Source organism: Crocodylus porosus, unplaced genomic scaffold, assembly GCF_001723895.1.
Source record: "Crocodylus porosus isolate Cpor-Errol unplaced genomic scaffold, CroPor_comp1, whole genome shotgun sequence".
NCBI classification, from domain to species: domain Eukaryota; kingdom Metazoa; phylum Chordata; order Crocodylia; family Crocodylidae; genus Crocodylus; species Crocodylus porosus.
In genome coordinates, this window is record NW_017728932.1 from 7,311,457 (window position 1) to 7,335,082 (window position 23,626).

The 23,626-nt window shown below is 43.3% G+C and overlaps 1 protein-coding gene across 1 annotated transcript in view; it reads left to right on the forward strand.

Annotated features, from left to right (window-relative positions):
* The first annotated feature begins 12 nt into the window (after nucleotides 1-12).
* WBSCR17 (Williams-Beuren syndrome chromosome region 17) overlaps nucleotides 13-23,626 on the forward strand; it is a 311,468-nt gene continuing 287,854 nt past the window's right edge. The window contains exons 1-2 of the mRNA XM_019545487.1: nucleotides 13-159; nucleotides 348-672. Of these exons, the coding sequence (XP_019401032.1) occupies nucleotides 432-672 (241 nt within the window). The 5' untranslated portion in view covers nucleotides 13-159; nucleotides 348-431. The remainder of the gene's footprint in view (nucleotides 160-347; nucleotides 673-23,626) is intronic.

Genomic DNA, 23,626 nt, shown 5'->3' on the forward strand with positions numbered 1-23,626 from the left:
GGGGATGGGGATGGGGATGGGGATGGGGATGCAGAGGCAGAGGCGCCGGCCCCCGCGGCTGCAGCGGAGCCGAGTCCCGGCCGCCAGCATGACCTGAGCCCGCATCCCCGGGGAGGAGGAGGAGGAGGAGGATGCGGGGGCCGCCCCACACCAGTGCCAGTGCGTGCTGCTGGGGATGGGTGGGGTGGGCAGGGGGGTTGCCGCAGCGGTGCCCCCGTACGTTTGGGCAGCGGGGACCCCCGGGAGCCGTGCCGCAGTCCCCCCCTGGGGCGCACCTGTGGGGCGGGAGGGAGGGAGGGAGAGAGGGAGGGACGGGGCTCCACGCCTCTGCTCCGTTCTGCCTGCAGGACCCCCGCCTGGGATGCGCCCTCACCTGCGGCCCCCCCGCCAGCGCCGTCCTGCACTAGCCCTGTAGCCGCCCGGGAAGTTTGATGGCTTCTTTGCGGCGAGTCAAAGTGCTGCTGGCGCTCAACTTGCTGGCCGTGGCTGGCTTCGTCCTCTTCCTGGCCAAGTGCAGACCCATCGCTGTGAAGACGGGGGATTCCTTCCACGAAGTCCACCCCAGGGCGGAGGTGGCCAACTTGACGGCCCACGGTGGCATCAGCCCTCTCCAGGATGCGGTCCTGAAAAGGCTCTCGCTTCTGGAAGATATCGTCTACCGGCAACTCAATGGTAGGCGCTCGTGTTTGCCCATGCCGGGTGGGGGGGACAGCCGGGTTTGGAAACAGGGTGGGCGAGAAAAAGAAAAGACCCGGCAAGGGAGAGGGGGGTCATGGCGATTCTTGAAGTTTGCCCAAAGTAGAACTGCTCGCCTGCCTCATCGCCGGAGCTTTATCTGGAGGAGACTGGTTGAATCTGCCCTAGGATCTGATGTATGAGGTTCTTTTAAGAGGGGAGGACTGTATAATGACATTATGCTGGCTTTCAGTTTTGTTGTGCGGGTCAGGAAATGATCCCATCGTGGGAGATGAGAAACTAGTTCAGCAGCCAAACCTAAGGTTAGAGAAGCATGCTGTGTATTGATTGAGAAAATGGCTTTTACCACCAGATGTTTATTATTTGGGGGGGAAGTGCTAAATCACTTAAGGGTTTTTTTTTGTTTTGTTTTGTTTTTTGTGCATCATTCCAGTGCAGTAGGTCAGACAATAAATGGGCTTTTTGCAATAAGTTAAACAAACAAACCAAGGTTTCCTATGGCTCAGCCTTGACAGCTGCTAATTAAAACCTCTAGTAATGTTTCTCTTTATAGCACAGTGCAGAGATTTCTATTAAAATCTCACCAGGTCCAGTAGCTCTGAGACGTAGAAAGGGAGTTTTCAAAATGCCATGCGGGATAGAGAAACATGTTGTAAGAGATGTAAGAAATGTAGGTGAGAGATCTAATTAAAACACTGACTGTGAAAAGCTAATTTTTTTAAAGTGCTCCCTATAGATTCACAAGTAGGAACGTGATCTCAATCCAGAGTCCCATTTATAGCTGCCTGTATCTATGGGCATAAAAGACTACAGCTTTCAGTTTGGCAAAATTAGCATAGTTAATGTTTTGTGGAATGCCTGTATAGCTCCCCTCCGTGATTCTTGAATACTAAACTCATGCTTGATTCTGTACAACTGAAATGAGCACCCTTGCAGTTCGGTGCTTGCGTACTGAAACTGAACTATTGCAGAAAGCAGCATTATCCAGCGGATGTCAGACAGGTCCTGGAATGCAGCATGTGTTTGTTGGTGTTTTCTTCAGTCCTTGTTGTTATCTCGCCCAATACTTGGGTTTGGGAAAGAGGAGGGGGTCAGTTTAGAGGCACTAAGCTAATCAAGACTGGGTTATTTTACAGTGCTGCTCCACACTTTCATGCAGTGTCCCGCCAGCAAAGGTGGCTTATGTCAAATCTAAACCCCGGGTTACCTGACAGAAGCAATTGAAATGATGTTGAAACAAGCAAATGGGAAATACTTTATAAAAACTGTTCCATATAATGAACCCGTGAAATCCCTGCAGGATGTTGTTGAGCTACAAAGTCTGAAGGTTTTCAGAAAGGATAAGCTAGGCACTTCTGAAAATAAGAATAATGTCTGCAGTGATATTTGTTAGGATACACATGATATAAGATATCACCCTTGATATCTCCAGAGCATGTTGTTCTCATCAGCAGAGTCAGAAAGATGGTCTCTCTCATTACCACCATCTTCATTTACAGTGTGGTGTTACCTAGAGCCTCCAGCCAGAGCTAAGAGCTCCACTGTGTGAAGCACCCCACGTACTCCATCACTGAACTCCATGACTTAGGAGCAAGTGAAAGTTGACATTAGTCAGTCTCAGAGATGAGAGAGTCAACCCTGAGGAACCTGTGGTTGATGCCACTATGGCAAATGGAAGTACCCAAGAAGAAAATTTAGTGTGAAAGGTAGACATGGTAGACACTCTTGAGTGTGCCACCATCTGTAGTGAACTCTCAGCATGCTGGCATTTGCATTATAGTACAACATACACATCCACTACCTTGTAGTAGCACTGGGAAATGCTACCAAATACATAAACACCATGAAATGGGATAGAGTCAATGTTCACCCAAACCACAAGTGCTTTCCTAGGGGAGACTCCTAAGCCATGCACGTAAAGGTAGCTGTTTATCTCTCTGGCCTTTCCATACAAGGATAATTTGTAGCAGTACTAATGAGTGTACCTGGGAAAAAATAGGCTCAAAAATGTTCACTGTGTAACCTAAGGTCAGGTATATTTTTGGTCCACATGATATTTACATTTTTAATGTGCTTATACATGCTTTCCCCTGGGGTACATGTATAAGCTTTATGCATCAGTAAGGCAAGACCTGAGGTAAACAAAAATGGTAAAAAGAAATAAGAAACAACATCCATCAGTGCAAATCTTGTGCAAATTCAAGGAGTAGCGACATGGTTTCAGATAATCCTTACATCTCAGGATGTAATAGAAGATGAAACATCTTCTCAAAAATGTCCAGCACTGGAGTTCATTTTAACTCCAGTCACTTGAAGAAGAATTACCAGGCTGAAATCTTAGCACCTGCTTCACACATGCAGGCACCTAGTATGACTTTGCTTGTGATTTTTAATATCTATCATAAAAATAATGCGTTTTGGTGACAACTAGCAAACTGATCCCAATTTGGGGCTTCTCCTTGCAAAATTCATCAGCCAGTGAAATTCTTCTCTCGTGGTATGTTTTAACGTTTTATTTTAAAAGTTACTTGTGGTCTAGAAGTTACAGGTTGCACTAAGTATTTGGGATAGTAGAATATGGTATCCTGGTGCTTTCAGAGGACACCTTGTAGTTCAGCCCCATGGAAAGAAGCAGGGAATGTTTGCCCAAAGCATAAGTTAAGCCTAAATTCTTCTTATGTGCTGTGTTCTGCCAAGCGTTGGCTGTGCTTCCCGTTACTGCCAGTTTTTTGGTATAAGCCATACTGGGAATGCCAGCCTCACACTTCCTTGCATTCCCCTGCTTTCATTGGAAACTTTCTGGGTGAACATTGGCCATTAAAAAAAGTGGGAGTCTTTGCTGATGATGGCTGATAACTGCACTGTGCTACAGAATCAATATTTTATTCGTAGTGACATTTTGTAACTAGCTGCATAGGTCCCCATTCCTCTCCATATGTGCTCTTCATGCAAGGTTTGAAACACTAGCCCAGACATGAACCTGATCTCCCATCTTAAATGACCTGTTCAGACAGACAGAAAGAAGATAAGGCCATTCAGGTTTCTGGAAATCTAAAGTGCAGCTTAAAATAGTTGCAACTGTACTGACTGATGAATCACTTCGAACCTGCTTAGCTTTCTTTTCTGGATGATGCACCTTGATGGGCTCAGAGTAGTTTCTGGCTGGTGTAAGCTGGGGTTGCTGCTGCTTGTTAGGCTCCGTGCACAACAATTTATAATTTAGCCCTTGGAACGCTGGCATTTTCCAGACTGCCTGTCAGATGAATGCTTGGTGTGGGTATTGTATTACATTAAGGATTGGTAACTGTTCACAGTAAGCAGTACATTTGATTAATTCCCTCCCTTTTTGTGGCTCATAAATCCACAAAAGATACTTGGATCTTTATAAATTTGTTGGCTCAGAACTATTAGGTAAATAGTTTATACAAATATATTTCAGCCTGCGGCTTGTCATGAGCTACTTGCCATAAGTATCACTCTATCTAATTTTGTCCTCTCTCTGTTTGCTGCATTGTATAGAATGTTTCTTTTGCCCTGCTCCCTAACTGGATGGCTGACAGAGGATTTCCTGGGTGCCCATGCCATCTCTTTTGGCCTGATTGATATATTTTTTTTTTTTTTTTTTGGTGAATATATACATTTGTACAAGTATTTTGGAAATTTGTAATTTTGGTGATATCATTTTTTTGTGAATACAGTTTTTCTTATGCTTCAGATAATTCAAGAAAGGTAATGAAAGGCTGTGAATACTGCTGGAGAAGGTTCTTGTGGCTTCTATTTCAATTAATGTTTGTAAGTTTTCTTTTTATCTTCTCATCCAAACTTAATGTCTCTCCTCATCTCCATCAATAGCAGCTGAACGTTGGGCATGATCTAAGGCAGGAGTACCCAACCCGGCACAAGTGGCACAGGCGGTTTCTGTGTGGCACACAGCAGATTGGGGAGGGGATAAGCAGCACAGTAGCAGAAAGGGCCAGAAGTAGAAATCAAAGCAGTAGACTGGGCAGGGGGCACAGTGCAGGAAGGAAAAAGCAGAGCGGTCGGTCAGGCCAAGAAAGGGGATCGGTGTGGCACTCAGGGAAGGTGTGCGACTAATTCGTAGCATGCTTTCCCCAAAAGGTTGGTCCCCACTGGTCTAAGGAGCCACGGATTTTGTTGCAGTTCATCATGCATGACAACTGTGCATTGCAGACCCATGTTCAGAAAAAGACTGTGCACATTTGTACATATGACCAGGCAAGCCCAACTACCGCTTTGGTGTCCTGGGCACTGCTGACCGCTCATTGACCTCAGGAAAACTACTTCTCCAGTTCCTGGGACCATACTTAGGTGAGGATTAAAGATCTAGTGGATAAGGAATTATCATTCGGTTTCTAGCTCAGCTATATATTTTCTGTGTCATCTTGGGCAAGTCACTTGTATGCTCTGTAAAACATGTTTAATCCATCCCTACCTCCTTCACCAGATCCATTGTTGGGTTTGTTAAGGACAAACCATGCTGAGTCCACTTGATATCCTTATGTGATAAGGAAACGAGTTTGGTGGCTGTTACGGAAACGGTATGGACTAGTAAGTCTTCTGGTACAGTCCCATGTGGCATGCTGATAATAGAGTTACTGCTGGGTGGATTCATAATGGGCTGAACAACCCCAAGCAAAGAACAAGTATAAGTGGATCAATGTTAGAAGAGCAGGAGGTTTGAGTGGACTTCCACTGGCTGGGTGTGATGCTGTTTAACACTTGTGTTAATGATTTGGATGCTGGAGCTGAGCACCTTGATCAAGCTGGCATGTAACACGGAAGCTGGTGGTGTTGCAAATGCTTTGAGGATAGGACTAGAATTCAAAATGATCTGGATAAAATGGAGATCTGGTCTATAGACCACAAAAAGAAATTCAGTGGCGACTAATATAAATAGTTACCCCTAAAGAAGAAAAACCAAGTGTACAAGTACAGAATGAGAGAGAAATGGCTAGGCAAGTAACACTGATGAGAAGAATCTGGTTGTTTTAGTGGATCAGACTCAACATGAGTCAACAATGTGAGAGTCACAAAAAAACTCTAAATGCAGTTTAGCAGGAGTATTGCATGCAAGACTTAGGAAACAATAGTACAACTCCACTCAGCACGGATTAGGGCTCAGCTGGAGTACTGTGCACCGTTCCATGTTTTAGGAAGGACATAAAGAAACTGGAGAGGATCCAAAGATGGGTGGCAAAGATGATAAAGGGGTTAGAAGGCAAACTGTATGAAGGAAAGTGAAGGGAATCAAATACGTTTAGTGTGGAGAAGAGGAGATTAAGAGGAGACATCATAGCGGCTTTCAGATATTTGAAGATCTGCCACAGAGAGGAGGAGAACAGCTGTTCTCTCTACCTGGGAGGACATGACACAAAGCAGTGGGCTTAAACTGCAGCAGTTTTAGATTAAAGCTCAGAAAAAAACCCTTCCTTACTGTCAGAAGAGTAGGGCAATGGAACAAGCTCTCCAGGGAGGCTATAAAATCTCCTTCATTGGAGGCTTTCAAGAAGGGGCTGCATAAGTATTTGACAGGCATGATTTAGGAGTAGTCCATCCTGTATTCATGCGGGGGCTTGAACTTGATGACTCCTGAGGTCCCTTCTATCCCTAATTCTGTCCGGTACAAAGGGGATAAAATACAAAAGATACAAAGAATAATGCTAATGATTGCGAGGGGCTTTGATATTATGATTGTCATGTATCTTAATACAACAACAGTAATGTGTATAGGCCTAGGGTTCCCCTATGGCTGGGAGACCAGGCCAGATATTGTCAAATTGCACTGGCATTGAGAATGAATCCTACTATTTGATAAAACCCCAGCTTATTTTGTGAAGCGATTAGATCACAAACATTTAGCTTAAGATTAGATTGATTATTTTCTGTGCGTGTCTGTGGTGGGATTGGCCACTCTGCTATAACAAGGAGCTGCTTCCATAAGGCAGGGACTGGCTTTGAAAGGTATATTCAGGGTGGTTTTTTCCTCATGCACCACTGTAGTAGTCTTGATTGTACTCCCTTTTTTGCTTGCCTCTTCTTCTGGAGGCTGTGCTTGCTTCTGTGCTGGGTGGTAGGAAGGGAAATATTCCACAGCAATGCAGCATTTGCCTTTTCTCCGCAGAGACAGAGGGTCACCTTGGTGCTTGCTCTCAGCTTCTACCTGCCTGAGGTGCAAGTCATCTTGAGAGGTTGAACACAAGCCTGACCTTCCCATAGGGCAGCATGCTGCACTCCTGTCAGCTGCCAAGACATCAAGAAGCTGGTCAGAAGTATAGGGCTTCATAAATGGTTTCCCTGAATGGGCAGAGCACCGGGACTTTTGCCTGTACAAGGGTATTTAGGGTTCCAGTGTGGTAGGAAGAAGGAATGATGAGCCCAGAAGTTGATTTTTACACTGCTTTTTTTGCTTTTGCTCTTCCTGTGCCATCCGGTTTGCATAAATGGAGATTTTTTGTTCCGAGGTCTGTAGTCAAGGCTGTTATTTCGATAATCAAACAGTTTGCTATTTAAATGTTGATGTGAATTTGAGTGTAGGAAGCAGGGTAGGGGCTTGTGGATAAACCGCTGATCTGGGGCTTGGGGAACCAAGGTTGACTCCTGACTCACCCAGGATCCCGAGTGACCATGGTCAGAAGCTTAATCTCCCCTGTGCCTCAGTTCCCCATGTATAAAATGAGGCTAACACTTTGTTACCTCACAGGGGTGCTGTAAGGGCAAAATTTGTTCGTGGTTGTGGAGCATCCAGCTGCTGTAGCAATGAGGATTATGTAAACAGGCAGACAGACACTGAGTTTGGATCTTGATCTGACATCCCTGAAGCTTACAGTATTAGAGTCTGTCTTTATTATTACTAACAAGTCCAATGGCTATCGGTGTAAAGCCGCAAACTGTCTAGCGCTCTTTAGCCATTGTATACAAATGGCTCAGTCCAGTAAGCTGGATAGTGCATTGAAGTCATTAGGAGTGGAACTCCTTGGTGAATAGAGTGAAAAATGTGTGTGTTGATATAAACGTTTTGTGCACTGAGATGAAGCCTCAGAAAAATACTGGGAAAAAATGCTTTGAAGGGACAAGGCCAGCTTCATTTTAGGTTCAGCATTTAAATTGTAATTGGTAAAAACCAAAATAGATGCATTACAAGGTCTAATAGGAATAGAACTTGTTTTTGAGCCCCTGCTAGTTTGAATAGCAAGAATCTCCTTTCAGTATCAGAATCTCCAGCAATAATGAGGTTGCCGTAGCAAAGGACAATCTAAAAGTGAAATGTGGCTGAACAGCAGGGTGCAGTTTTTTTTTTGGTGTGCGTAAATGTGACTACTTCTATCAGAAAGAAGTATTTACTTGCATACCATATGCACCCTTTCCCTCCCAAATGAGCCTTTTAAATTTGGGGTGGGTATCTTGAGCAAGGAAGCTGATTTATCCTCACCAGATTAGATTCGGGGAAGACTAGGAGTAGGAGGCGTGATGCTCTACTGGCTGCCAAAGTGGCTGCCACTTCTCTGGTCCCAACAAGAAGCTTGGGCAGAATCCTGTGTTAACCCTCTAGGGCTTAGCCTTGTTGCTGTCCTGCCACATCAGGAAGTTCTTGCTGCTTCACCCAGATGGTTTCCTGAGATGCCACGCTTCCTGGGCACTCTGTTTCCAAGACCGTGTACTCCATCACTCAGTCACCACTTCCCCGCCACGGTGACTGGAAAAATCTGTTCTTCCTGCGTGCTGCCTTCTAGAAACAAGGTACATGCCTTATTTGGAGATGTTTAGTATATGACAAAGTATGGTAAACGGATGTTACAGTTGCTAAAAATCCAATTAGAACCTCAAATTATTTTCCCATTCAATATTGTAGGGTAATTTTTAAAGCATTCTTTACATTTTCATCTCCAGGTTAGTTGCATGTGCTACACTCTGAATTAATGTTTGCAAAAGATGCACACACATGTTACTTAGCTATCAGCTTGCACAATTTGCACATTAAAACTCATAACAAACGCAGATTGGAAGCACATTTTGAAATGTGTCCTTTTACATTGTCTTATGAAAATACCTTTTCCCCTTTTTAAAGTGGCACTTAAAACACTTCAAAGAAATTTGGATTACCTATCATGTTACCACGGCTGATAATGCTTAGCACTTATAGCACTTCCCTTCAGAGTACATTATACACATTAGCTAACTTCTGAATATTAAAGTGATATACTTAAATGAAAGGATATTAAAAGCAGATGCATCAGTCATTAACTGAAATGCAACTGTGTAGTGCTCTCAGACTTCAGTTACATGAAGCTTTTCATGTAATGGGTGGGTTATGTATAACAAAAATTTGGAGAGATTCTTTGATTAAGATAAACAGATACAAGCAAAGAGCTAGGAATGGGAAATGATGCTTGAAAGGAGCAGGGGTCCATTCCAGAAAGAATTTTACTCACATGACCAAAGTCAAAATAACTACTTTGAGCAGAATTTTGTTGGGTGAGATGTTTAAGTAAGGAAAGTTTGTATGAAAAGAGTTTAATGGTATTATGCATAACATGGTTGATGCTGCTAAATAGTCAGTGTTCACCAATGGCTATCATACACTTGTATCTGAGGTATCTTCAGTTTACTTCTCCATTCACTCCCAGGCTTCATAGAAAATGACTACAGTATCTCATGCAGAAATGTGGAGGAATTTGGTGATAAACAGTGAGCTTTTCCTCCATGCCTAATGTATCTGAATGCCAGATTCCCAGTAAAATGAACGGAAATTTTGCATCCGTATCCCTTAGGCATCTTTGGAAATCTCATCCTCAGTTTTTAATGGCAGGATAATGGGTTTTATAGACTTTACTAATCCCTTGAGGCAAAACAAGAGTTGTTGTCGTTAAAGTAAATTATTCTTATTGGGACAATCTAAAGTGAGTCTGGTACCCATTGCAGCATGATTAAAATAAATGCTTCTTAAAGGAATAATGGAGTTAAGAGACTAGGCTTCTGAGAGTCATCTGGGAACTGCCTGTCAGGTTGGAAGTTATTGTGACATTTAGTTTACAACCGTGCTGACTAAGAACGGATAGATAATTTTTGTTTTCAATAATTGTTTGGCATCGTCATCTGAATATACACCGGCATTGGCAATGAATGAATAATAAGCTTCTAACACACTCATCATGCAGACAATGCTTAGATTGTGAGGTGTTGCAGCAGTGACTAGGGCACAGAGAGAACATTGATATTTTACTCTGGCATATTAATGCACAGGTCTCTGAGTAAAAAGCAGATGTATGGATAAATGGTAAAATGTCTTGTACCACCAAAGCAACTTAGGAACCCAAGTCATCTTTGAAAATAGCACTTAGGCAGGTCTCCTAGATGGGTTAAAAATTTTGCCAAGGTTTTAAATAAAACCCAGGGATCATTACTTGCATAACAGGAATATTTAGAAGCCCTGACCAAGATGAGTACTCCATTATGCCAGGAGCTGTCCAAGTGTAGAAGTAAGAGATGGTCCATGGCTTCAGGAATGGACCAAAGAGACAAAGGGTGGGAGCAGGAACAGAGTCATAGACAGGAAATGCCCGAAGTTGCCCAGTGGATCCTTGGCAGAAGCAGAAATACAGCTCGCATCTCTTGGGCTGCCTAGACACATGCTCAGGGGGGAGGGCATTTTAATTAGAGCAGTTCCTGGACAGGCACTGTAACTAAAATGGCTCGCCCTCACGTGTATTAAGTCCCCGTGCATTTTAAAGATAGTCACAGATGGTTTATCTAAACGTCGTTCAACGAGGTTTGGATAAAGCGCCCCCACCACCATTTTAAAATGTGCAGGGGCTTAATATATGTGACAGTGAGATGATGCTGGAGCATTCTAATTAGAATGTGAACAAGCGCTTGTCTAGGCAGCCATGGAGTCTGCTTTAGTGGGACCACAGTGCATTTGAATCTGTTGCAGGGGGACCACACCAAGGGTGGAACATAAAAGACATTTGAAACAGATACTCTTAATTACTTAACAGGTTTTGCTTGTATAAGGGAACACACCAAGGGAAACAGATATTCCACTTCTCTGTATATTGAGAAGTCACATCAGAGGTTACAAACAGTTGGCATGGATTCATGTAGGGCAAGTCACGTGTGACTAACCTGATTGCCTCCTATGATGAGATGACTGGTTCTGTGGGTGTGGAGAGACCAGTGGTGTACCTTGATTTTAGCAAGGCTTTTGGTATGGTCTCCCACAACTTCCCTGCAGGCAAGCTAAGGAAGTACGGGCTGGGTGAATGGACTGTAAGGTGGATAGAAAACTGGCTGGATCATTGGGCTCAGACGGTAGTAATCAGTGGCTCGATGTCTAGTTGGCAACTGGTATCAAGTTGTGTGCCCCAGGTCCTGGAGTTGGTTTTGTTCAAGATCTTCATCGGTGACCTGAAAGATGGCATAGAGTGCACCCTCAGCAAGTCTGCAGATGACACCAAGCTGGGAAGAGTAGTAGATGCACTGGAGAGGGTAGGGCTAGGACTGAGTGACTTAGACAAATTGTAGGAGTGAACCAAACAAAATCTCATAAGGTTCAACGAGGACAAGCATAAAGTCCTGCACTTAGGACAGAACAATCCCATGCACCAGTACAGACTGGGGGCTGACTGGCTGGGCAGCAGCTCTGCAGAAAAGGACTGGGGGGTTACAGTGAACAATAAGCTGAATATGAGTCAGCAGTGTGCCCCTGTTACCGAAAAGGCTAACAGCATACTGGGCTGCATTGGTAGAAGCATTGCCAGCAGGTCAAGGGAAGTGATTCTTCCTCCCTATTCAGCACTGGCAAGGCTACATCTGGAGTCCTGTGTTCATTTTTTGGCCCCCCACTACAGAAAGGATGGAGACAAATTGAAGAGAGTCCAGTGGAGGGCAACAACAATGGTGAGGGGGCTAGGGCACTTGACTTATGAGAGGCTGTAGGAACTAGGCTTATTTAGTCAGGAGAAGAGAAGACTTGGGGGGGTGGGGATTTAACAGCAGCCTTCAAGTACCTGAAGTGGGGTTGCAAAGAAGATGGAGCTGGCCTGTTCTCAGTGGTGGCAGAAGACAGAACAGGAGCAATGGTCTCAAGTTGCAGCAAGGGAAGTTTAGGTTAGATATTGGGATGAATTTTCTCACTAGGAAGGTAGTAAAACACTGGAACAGGTTACCCAGAGAGGTGGTAGAAGCTCCATCCTTGAAGGTTTTAAGGCCCAGCTAGATAAAGCCTTGGCTGGGATGATGTAGTTGAGGCTGGTCCTGCTTTGAGCAGAGGCTTGGACTAGATGTGACCTCCTGAGATCCCTTCTAACCCTCATTTTCTATGATTCTAAGGATCATGTAAGTTCTGAGCCGTCTCAGTTTCTTCTGAAATCAAGGGTAAAGGGTAGATGGGGACAATTCAGAATCAAGAAATATTGGGTCCTTTGTGTTGAGAGTGAAAAGTAAAAAATAATAATTAAAAAAAAGTAATAAAAGTGAGACAGACCCTAAGAAGACTGTTCAAATTGTACAAGTCTTGTGCGTACAAAATGGTCACAATGAGATCACCAAATTCATGATACTTCCATTCTTCAAAGATCTGAACCCAGGATCCTGGAAGGGAAAGGCTCCGATATTATATTAGAATCCCTCTGGCTGGGTAGAATGTCTTTAAGGAAAGGGCTGTTCAAACTGTATCCTCATCCAACTCCACTACAAGTTGGCTGTGGTGATATAACTTTAGCAATGTATCCTAGCTGTGCAATATTATTTTTCCTAAACAGTTTTGTCAGTGCTGGCAGCCATATTTTATAGCCCCAAATCCCTGTTGGCAGATTTTCTCAAGAAGTTGTCAACTTCTTTACCTCTTATTGACACATCCCTTGCTAGTTTTGGCAATAAATCTAATGGCTATTGACCCGTATCCTGACATTACAGTGACAATTATCTAAAAATAATGTGGTAATGATGTAACTAGAGCCCCTACGTGGACTATTAAATTAAAGCAAAGTGTGAACTGGGGTGAAGATCCCATGGTGTATTTGAACAATTGCATGCTGTGCTCCTGATGCTATCTAGCATCTCTGTCATTTCTGTCAGTGAGGATGCGCGATTAGCTGACAGAGAAGAGAGAGCCTTCAGACTAGGAATAGATTGAATTAAATCAACTTAGTCCTTCTACTTAGCCTTCCCCTGCTTTAAAATGGATGGTCTGCACCTCCCACCAGATTTCTGATGAGTAAATACTATGGCCTGGGCATCTTTCTGGTAAGTATTTATCCAGTACGTATGAGCTGTAACGATGCCCTCATTGTCAGATATTTTTAGATGCTGGAGTATTCATGTACACGTGGAATGGGAAATAAGTGGAGCTTTGCAGCATCCAGAATGTGGAATAGCAACAGCCCTAACGGCTGGTAAAGATTGATTTTTTTTTTTTTTTTTTTTTTTTTTTTCTCCCCCTCTCCAAATGGGAACTCTTTTTAAGCTGCTCTGACCTTGGGCATCGTGCCAAGGCGTTGCTGCCACTGCCGACTTGTGGAAATGCAAGGATTCCTAAAAGCTGGGGACAAGTGTGTTATATTGAGGCTATCTCCATGCTTGAATAGTTGGGCAGAAGGTAGGCAACGCACCAACATTTTGTCATGTCTTATTACTTTACTTTTAGCACTGTGACAACAAGTACATGGAGACTCTGCATTCTGCACTAAGGTAATGAAGGGAATGTTCTCAGCATCTCTTCCCTATGTGCAAATACAACTGTGTTTCCTGCGCTCCCCTTGGTTTAAAAAAATTCTCTCCCACTTTCATAGATTCATAGGGGCTAGGGTCGGAAGGGACTTCAACAGACCATCGAGTCCGACCCCCTGCCAAGGCAGGAAAGAGTGCTGGGGTCAGATGACCTTCACTGAAAATAAAGAAGTGTTCTATACTAAAGATATTGGCCTTTAACGTGGGAGACTTGGGTTGAATTCCTGCCTCTTCCACAGATTTCCTAAGTCCGGCTGAGTTAGTTCTTTAGGGCCAGATCCTACTCCACACGTTAGATGCCTCAGCATGAGCTTGTTCTGCTCCGTTCAAGTCCCTGAAAGAAAGCAAATGCAAATGGTAGGTTGGTCTTGTTCCTCCTCCTCCTCTTTGCAGCATTTTTGTGACTTAATTTTAAGGCCAGGATGGTGGTATGTTCAAAAACAGATGTGTTAACACATTTGCAGAGCCTTGAACAGCGTCTACTGCCTTAGTTCCCCTACAATTCAAGGAGAGAGAGACATGTTGTTAGTCTCTTATCACGTTGTTTTGAGTGTAAAGTTTTCAGAGAAGGAACTTTGCCTATTTGTACAGTGCTGAATACAACAGGACCCCAAGCTTGCTGGAGGTTCTGGGTACTTATGCAAATTGTCTGGTGGGATCCTAGTTGAATTAAATGGAGTGACTAGGACGAGGAATCAAACTAAGATCTTTTGCATGATCCTTGGTAGAGTCTTGTTTCTCTTTTTTTATCTTGCAGGCCTTTTGTAGCATTTAAATGAGCAAAACCACTGTATATGGGTGTTGATGTTTGCAAAGCAGAAAGATGAAGTGAAAAGGTTAGTTTTAAAATGGAACAATTAGAATTTCTTTCTGGGTCCTTGCCTGCATTGCACTTTAAATTAAATCATGAAAGCATTCATGTTTGTGCCAGATTACTACAATTTCTTCCAAAACAATTGCTTGATCCTGCTTTCCAGATGAAAAGAGAGTTAAGGAACAAAACTGTGAAAAGGCATTTAATGATGCTCTAAAGCTTGCTAATTTACCATTATTGGTTTTACAATAGTTTTGGTTGGCCTTTGTGTATTTCTTCTGTGCACCCACTTTCATATAATAAACCCAAATGCTGAGATTCGTGGGCAGGCTGTAATGGAAAAAAAGCCTATCACATTTTATTTTAATATTTCATGTGCATACTGTTAAGAAAACAATAATAATAATTTACTCACAGTACTACAGAGGATCCTAGGTGAAGACCAGGGCCCCATTGTGCTAGGCGTTCTGTACACTTGTAGACAACATAGTGAGAAATGTTGGTTTTGTTCAAGTCAGTATGGATAATGGTTTGGGTTTTTTTGCCGTGGACTGGAGCAGGGCTAGGATTTCATCTATAGTTCCTGCCACCAAAGAATTACCAACTGGTCCTGCAGGTCTGAGGATAGTTTAGCGACTGAAACATGGAGGTCTCAATTCAAATGCTTTATTGGCTGATCAGTGCTCAGCATGAGTGACATGATATAAAAGGAACAGGGATTTATGAGAATAGTGGTTCACACAGGGAATTGTTACTGGGATACAGAGAGCTTTAATTTAAAACTCTTACCTGGGTCAGTAATGGCTGAAGGTAATTTTTGCCTGCCAACATCTTACGTGAAAGGAAATTGTGGTGTTGGGCAGTACTGGCTACAGTAGCTTTTGGATCTAGTCCAGAATCAATGGACGACTTTTTTTGGATGAGTTTAAAAGAGGTGGACAATGGAATAGAGCTTTACATTTACATCATACTCCTTTGAGAATCTCAAGGAACTTGCCATTATTGATTGCTCTGTGTCCCTTGCACAAAAATCTCTCCCAGCTGTTGCAGTTTGTGTGATGCTTCTTAGAACTTTCAGAATAGTAATAGGTCTTGCTTGACTTCTTTCCTTCTTATTGGCCACATGCCTGTAGGGGTAGGGGCACTGAGAACTTGGAGGATTAGGAGCTGTGAATGTCTCAAACATGTGAGGATGAACTCAAGGCCATTTGCTTCAAATGCAAGAGGGGCAAAAGGTAGAGCAGGTAGGGAAAGCAGTAGACTGGGAGAGAGTCTGGTTAAGACTGGGGTTGGGACTGGGGGGGAGGAGGGAGGCTTGTATTGGTTGAAGGAAATATGATGAAACCATGAAGGAAATATGATGACCAGCTGGTTTGGAGGAAGGAGGAAAAAGGAGTTAGGCTATCTGGCCAGGAGATTAAGTGTAGGAAGTAACGATGGTGACAAGGGGTGCCAGACAGGCCTGACAAGGGTCTGAGAGGCAAGAAGACAGTGGGAGTGGGTAAACAGACTGAAACAGGGAGCCATGGAAGGAGTGGGAAGGGAGAGAAACTAATATTGGATGAGGAACAGATTGGGACTCTGGTAGACTGGCGATAGCGAGGCACTGACAGGACAGAGGTTCACCAGAGGAACTGAAACAGATTAAGCAAGATTAGAACAAGGATCTGGGATGGAAGTGGGTACCTGGGACTGGCTGGCAAATAACTTGCAATGGATATAGGGAGGAGAACAGACTTGGAGGCAGGGAGTTTCAGCAAGCCAGTCAGTATAGGCTAAAGCTGGATGACCAAAGAGAAGCTTAAGTAACCAGGATTGGTAGTGGTAGGCCTAGGACTGGGGGGTTGGACTAGGACAAGGGGTTAGAGGTGGGGAAGAGGCAGGATAGGAACAGTTTGGAAGAGGTGGGGCAGAAGGGTCTATGCCTGTGACTGCACGCTTCTGTCTAGAGCTTGAAATGCTGCTCAAGGTTCTTGAATCTCACCTTTGTAGGTGATCAATAACTAGATGAAGCCTGCCGGCAAAGTGCATATCTCATCGTCTAGCGCAGGTCTACATTTGCTGTCAGTTATTCTGTTCCGTTAAGTGGCAGGGGTGTCTGTGCAGCTAAAGGTGCCAGCTCTGCTGATTCATTTATCTCCTATTCATTACATGATGTCCGATGATGGAATAGCCAGGCTTTAGCTTGCTTTTTTGAGAAAAGCTAAGACGTTGCAAACAAAAAACTTAAAGAACGTTATAGAGGAAAGTTTTCAACCTTAATATTTTGTTTACAAACTTGTGGGTTTTAAAAGGAAATGTCTAAATAAAATCTTAATGAGCTTACTATTAATGTTAGGTAATAGAGAGAAGAATAAGACAGTATAGAAATGATACAAATGGGAAAAGCTCAGCATGAAAATGTATGGAAATATAAAGATTGCAGTATCCATCCAGTCCAGGCAGTCTTTAACAAAAATGCAGATGTGAAATTTCATATCAGACATTCCCAAGAATCTTAATTGTGCCCCCATTTTTATTTTTGGAAGGGGAAGGCATAGGTATCAGAAAATTGAACAATAGACATAGTTGTTGTGGAAGGACAACAAATACGAAGGTTGTGTTACTTTTAGCTATCTAGGGAAGATGTACAGTAGAAAGATGCCTTAATTACATTAACGTCAGATGGAAAACTTGGTTCCTGGGTAACATCTCCTTTATTTGATAATGAAAATGCTCGTATTTTGCAGCTTTCAGAAGATGTGCGTGCATTAGAGCAGAAAGAATATTATGAGCTATGCAGTACAAGGCAATTGTTGGTATTGCAGAAACTGTGGGGGGGTTTTGTGTTGAAACATTTTAAAAATATCTTTTCATAACTCAAGCAATGAAGTAGCTTTTTCCCTAATATGGCCTTGGTGGTCAGACTTAAGGTGGCAATAAGGCTCTCAAGGGTAACTTTTCACATTTATATGTATGAAATGTGTGGGTATTAGAAACTTTGTCTATATTGCGTTTTTTCCCCCAATATTTTGGGTGTCTTGATGTTTATTAATTGTAATGCCTTTGCGTCTTTCCAATTGGTAATATTTTTGTTAGTTACTGTGGTAAATTAACTGGTTTGTTTTTTTTTTTTTCTAGAAAATTCAGTCATATCACTTACTTTAACGTTTTTGGTGAACACTGATCTCTTACAGTTGTTCATTAAATAATCTTCTAGTAGTCGACTCCCCACTGACAGCCAACAGAGATGGACTTGGCCAGTATGAAGAGCTAATCACTGCATTCCCTGAGAGTGTTCACTCTGATTTGTATACCTATATTATGTATATTTGTATGTGGACCTACACAATGAATAACAGTCTACTGTATACTGTATATGATCTACTCTGCCTCTTTCTCTTCTCAGCCCTTGAAATGCTAATTCTTTTTGACTTGAAAGCAAGAGTTACTGTGATGCTGGAGAGGGGAGGGTGGGGGGAATGTGCTGGAGGTCCTTCTGGTGCTGAACACTGCAAACCAACCACAATTCCTGCTGTCAGCTTTCTTACGGTGTTTTACTTTTTGCCTCTGCACTCGCTGACTTCCTTCCCATGGACTTCATCTGTGTCCAGGGGTTGATTCCTTTCCAAAGGGCGGCAGCAATGCAAGATAAGGCCTTGCTATCTTTTTTGTTTTGAAAAGGTAAAGAATTTTAAAAACCTGCCTGTGCCTTTTTCTTCCCAGCTGAAATTCAAGAAGTAGACGTCTCCTAGGTCAGCTGTTCTCAACCTGGTGAGCGGTGAAGCAAGGGAAGAGAGGCTGAAGTTGCACAGTTGAGAATGAAGACAATTTTGCTGGACACAGCAGGCTCCAGCATGCTCCTGGGTACAGGGGCTCTCAGGAGCTGCTCTAATTAAAACGCCTGCACCGTCTCATGTATTCAGTACCCCATGCTTCAAAATGGCAGCGGGGTGCTTTAACTAAAACTCGTTCAACCAGCTTTAGTTAAAGTGCTTCCCCACCATTTTGAAACATGGGGATGCTGAATACATCTGGGGGCAAGACTGTTGGAGCATTGTAATTAGAACACACCAGTAGACTTGATTTAATCAAGTCTGCTCCGACACATTTTAAGTAGAATGCATTGGAGCAAGTGTCCTGCACAAGTGTTTCAGGATCTGGCAGCACACTGCGATCTCCTTAGGTGCATTAAGTGAATGTTTGTTTCCTGAAATTTCTCTGAGATGCTCAAGTTCTAAAATGTTGCTTGTCTTTTTTTTAAAGATGCTAATATGAACTTGGGTCAAATCGTAAAGCAGATGGTTCATCTTCCTGGATTTCCTTTTCAGTGTTATTAGCTTCTAGGAGTATTGGAGCTTCTTTGCATCTCTCTCTTTTGCATTTGCCATTTTAATCCTTAGTCCTGCAAGTTTCTGAGCTACTTTGATCGGGAGCGGAGTGTCATCAACAGTCATCAAAATTTGCGAGAGTTGAGGGTGCAGGCCTTCTCAAAGGAATTCTCAGCACTTTGTGGGAATGACCTCCTAGTAATGGAATTAGGGCAGTTGTAGATAGTTACCCAGGCTCATGTTAAATAAAGTGAAGTTACACATTACACTTTGCCCGTACCAGGGGCACTTCAAATGCAAGCATCCACACATTAAACCTCTTTGAACTGCACAAAGTGCCCTCTGAGCATCTCTAAGTTCCACTTCAGGGGAGCTTTCATTCTGAGCTGTGCTCCCTAGCTTGTGTTAAGGTAACTTCAGTCTGCTCCACAGAGATAAAATAAGCAATCCAGTATTCCAGGATGCACTGTTCCTAGACCTGCCCCTCACCCTGGGTAGAGAGGGAGCCCAAGTGTCCTGGCTCCTACCCATACCCTGGCTCACAAGCCCTCTAGTGGCAAATCAGAGCTGTGCAGGGAAGAAACCGTATTAACCACTAATAGGCAACCATTCACAGCATATTTGTGGGGCCAGCAGTGACTGCATTTGGGTGGCAGTGTGGGGCTGGGTGTCAGGCATCAGCACAGGGCTGCATTTGGGCAAAAGCATGGAATTCTGCACACACATCGGAGCAGACTGGGGGGCATGTGTCTGCGTGGGGCTCTGGCCAGGGAGAAGGTGAAACTTGAAGTGTGTGGCAGAGTGGAGTTGGTAGCATACTACAGCAAGGGGTGGGGGATGGGGCAGTGTGGGGCGCAGGCTGGGCCACAGCAGGGGTGGGTTGCATTCAGGTTGGAGCAGAGAGCTGGGAGGTTGTCACTGATCGTTGTATCCATCGGGGTCCAGAGACCCCAAATTCTGCCATACCCCCAACTTCAGGTAGCACAGCGGACTACTGATGGGTCAGATTAAATGGTTCAGTGGGCTAGATCTAGCTTGTGGACCATATGTTTGACAGCCCTGGTCTAAGTATAACATGTAACTTCACCCTAAATTACCTGGTTTGCCTCATGTGAATCTTTTCTGAGTGTATATGTATAATCACTCATAGCATTATTTGTCCTCTACCACTGCAAGAACTTGTAACCCAAGCCATTTGGATTTTAAATCTGACCTAGCAAATGAATCCTGACCCTCCAACCCATCGCTGGGTAAACTGGGGAAAACTTGAAGAATTCTAATTTGAACTTTAGAGATCTACATACAATATGCATGAGATTCTGAGGCCACTGAAGTCAATGGAAAAACTTGACTAGAATGGGTTATAGTAGACACTTTATTAATTGCTCATTCAATTGGTAAAAAGATTTCGGAGGTTATGTTATCTTGAAAACACTTTTAAGCGCTTATTTTCAAATCAGAGTCCCTAATACCTAGGCATATGCAGCATCTCTGAAAATCAGCTCCTCAAATGATTGCAAATGAATTTAAGCGATCTTTTTCACTGGGTTACTGAACTCTTAAGTTGTTCACTTGGAATGTGCTGAAAATTGGTGGCTTGGTTTCTTAACCTTGCGTTGAATTCAGAAATAGAGGGTTTGGAAATAGCATAGCAAGTTTTCATTCAGTTTTGAGACAAACTTTGTTTTTTGACAAGTAAATACTGTTTCATATTTATAACCATGCAAGGCATAAATCGAATTAGTCTGAAATTAGCCTTTGCTCTTACGATGCTTGGCACATTTCTAGCATTACGGAGATAAGGAAGGAGAAAAGCAAACCTGCTTTGAAGAGAAGCTGATTTCCATAGCAAGCAGAGTGACCTACTTAAAAGGAGTGGGGAAGAGTCTAAAATGAGCTACTTATTTATTTATTTTCATTTTAAGGATCTGCTTTACCACTTCTATTGCTAAGCTCGCTCTTGACTTTCTCCCTGCAGAAATCTGAGGCCTAAGAAAAAACTTTTCTCCTTCGAGAGCTTCCTTTGTATTAAAGGGTTTTTGTTTGTGTTGCTGGCTGTGACAGGACTGCATAGTACAGCACCTAGGCATTTGGAAGATTACTAATATCCAGGTTGCCTGAAATTTTAGGGACAGAGGATCAAAGTGACCCTTCACTTTGGTAATCATAAAAAGATCCTCTCGTGCCAAAATAAGGGGAAAAACACCAACCCCCCTCCCCTCCCCAACCTTTGACAGGTCATAGAAACCCACTGAAGTCCATTAATGAAAGATTGTTGCACAGTACATAGTGTACATAATATTAATCTGTTTGTTTACCGTGTGTATTTCAAATCCTCACTATGCCACGTGTTTGCCAAGGCTGTGTTACATAATGCAGCATTTTCAGTGGTGTGAGTACCCCATGTGTTTTGTTTGTGCTTTTGATTCCCCCCTGCCCCCACCACCCCTTAATGAAGTTGATTATAAAATTGCCAGGCATTAGGGGATCCTGTCGTGTGATCCTACCTTCTGGCCAGAAGGCATTCCAGCCGGCAAACCACTTCATCTCCATTTAGCTATAGGAAGACCACAATGTGCCCTTTGTTGCTGCTGGGAAACCAAGTTGAAGGGCTTCTCAGATCTAGGCGGGAAGGGGAAAATCAAAGACACGACTTTGGGGAATGTTAATCACAGTTTAACATTTGTAGGAACTCTATTTCATTACTTCCCTTAAATGAAAAGGAGCAGAGAGCCTTGTTTCTTGGACTCTCGGGTACCATTTTCAAGCGACACAATGTTCGGTAACATTTTTGAGGACTAAATGGGAGGAATTGCCAAATAATGCAACAGACTGTAGATATTCCTTGATGGAAGGGAGCAGGGGTTCAGAAAGAAATGGATCATAATGCATATGGGTTTCTAAATAGAAGAAACATGGTTGGACAGAGATACCACTTGCGGTTTTCCCTAAAATAAATACTCCCTAGCTCGTATCTGATTCAGTAATACTATATTCTGAATATGGTATGGAACAGCTTTGGGGGAGCGGGGGCGGGGAAGAGTATTGAGTATGAATGTTGTACATAGGACTGTGGAGAAACCAACAGGAGCCATTTGCCCTTGCCTTGTCTTCTGTTCTGTCACGTGCCGCAGTGTTAAGTGGGAACAAAGTGAGATCAGACTGAATGGCTTACACCAAATATACTGTACTGTAAGTGACTACACAAAATGAAAGACGGTCAATCAGGGCCACTGATTTTGTAGCTCATCTCAGGAATGAGCATTCTGTTTGTTGCTGAAGGCTGCTTTTGTGCCCTGATTGGAGTGGCTTGTAACGCTAAATCTCTTCACATGCTGAACTCAAAATTTGGCTAAATGTAGTTTGACTTGTCTGCTCTGTGTTCCAGATTAGAACTCATCAGTGTCATTTGCAGAGTAATCTTTATAATTTCTGCATCTCAGAATTGGGTCAGGTGGAACTGTAAGAGAAACCTGAGCCTCTAAATGCTCAGAAATACATTAAAATGCTGCTGTTGCCTCCAAAGTATTAGGGCATTCTGATATGCAGGGTAGAGAGGATGACTGATTGGTCTAAGTCTCTAACTGAAACAAGGTTAATTGAGTTCTTTTTGGGATGGTGGGAGAGACAAATGAGTTGCATGCAGGTATTTTTAAGGGAGTTTTGCCAGGTAAGACCTTAACCCTTTTTGTTTTGCATGAACAGTGATCCTATGGAATCATTTGTAGCAGAGTTCATCTGACTGTCTTGACTCAGAATTTCTCTTCTTCTTCTTCTTCTTCTTCTTCTTCTTCCCCAACTTCTGTTCAGTGCCTTGCGAACTTTTCTACCCCAGACGTGACTGCATTTCATAAGAACTGTATAGAGTGTGGTTAAGGCACACTCGTTTCTATAGCTCACGGTTAAACGAATGGCGAGTGTGACGTCTCGGCTACCTTTGACTCTCCTGTTCAAGTGACTATGGTACTCGTTTCCAGCTCGGCTAACTGAGGGCAGCCTTCAGCATGGCCCTTACTCTGTGCCCTAAGGCTTGTATAAAACCTTTATTAAGAACTGCAAATGGGGGAGGACAGGATCTTGGTCAACAAATACCTATCTTTTTAATAAAATATGAAGGTTGAGTGACCTGTCATGAAGGGGAAGGTATTCTAAGCCACTGCTAGCATGGTGTCATGTTAGGAAAAACATTCCCAAGTCTTTGGGTTGCAAATCCTGAAGGCTTTCTAGGAAGAAAAAAAAAGAAAAGATAACTTCCATTTATTTTTAATATGTTGCTTTCCAGGTCTTCTGTTCAGCGTCTGCATTTGCCTCAACAATGCCTCTAGCATGTTGGCAATAGCTAATGCAGCTTGTGCTGGTGCATCCAAATGTTGCTAGCACTAAAGAATCAAATCAAGGTGCAGAATGGCTAAAGATAAGGCATGTTAGGCCTGAAGGAGAAGGAATGGTGACAGTGAAGGGAACTAGCAACAAGGAAGGGGAAATACCACAGGGAAAACCAGAACTCCAAATGAGTGAAGAGTTTAATGGCTTCCCTTTTTTAATTTCATTGCATCGGACACATTTTGGAGTCCTTGTGGCCCACCTGGTCCTACACTCATTCCAAACAATAACAAAGCTTCCATTGATTTCAGTGGGTGGAGGACTGTATGACTCACGGGTCACGTCCCGACGAGCGAGCATGTTCCTGTTGCAGCATTTCAGATGCCACAGGAGGCATGCTAGGAATGAAAAAATGTTCCCTGCGCTGCATGTTTGTAGTGCAGACTCTAAGTTTGATACTGGGAAATCCTCATATAACACCCCCCCCAAAAACAAACAAACAAACAAAGAAACGTGTAACCCGGGTGGTACTCCAAAAGGTACCCCCTCTCCAATTGAAGGGATCAAAGCAGGTGCACAAGCACTGTGGGAGATGTAGGGAATCTCCTCCCCCTATAGAGCAGAGCCAGACCACCAGTGGGGACTTAACCATATACCTTTTAATACTGGGAACATAACAGGCATAAATCGGAGGGTATAGTGGACACTACAGTGCCCCAAGGGGCAGGATTCAACA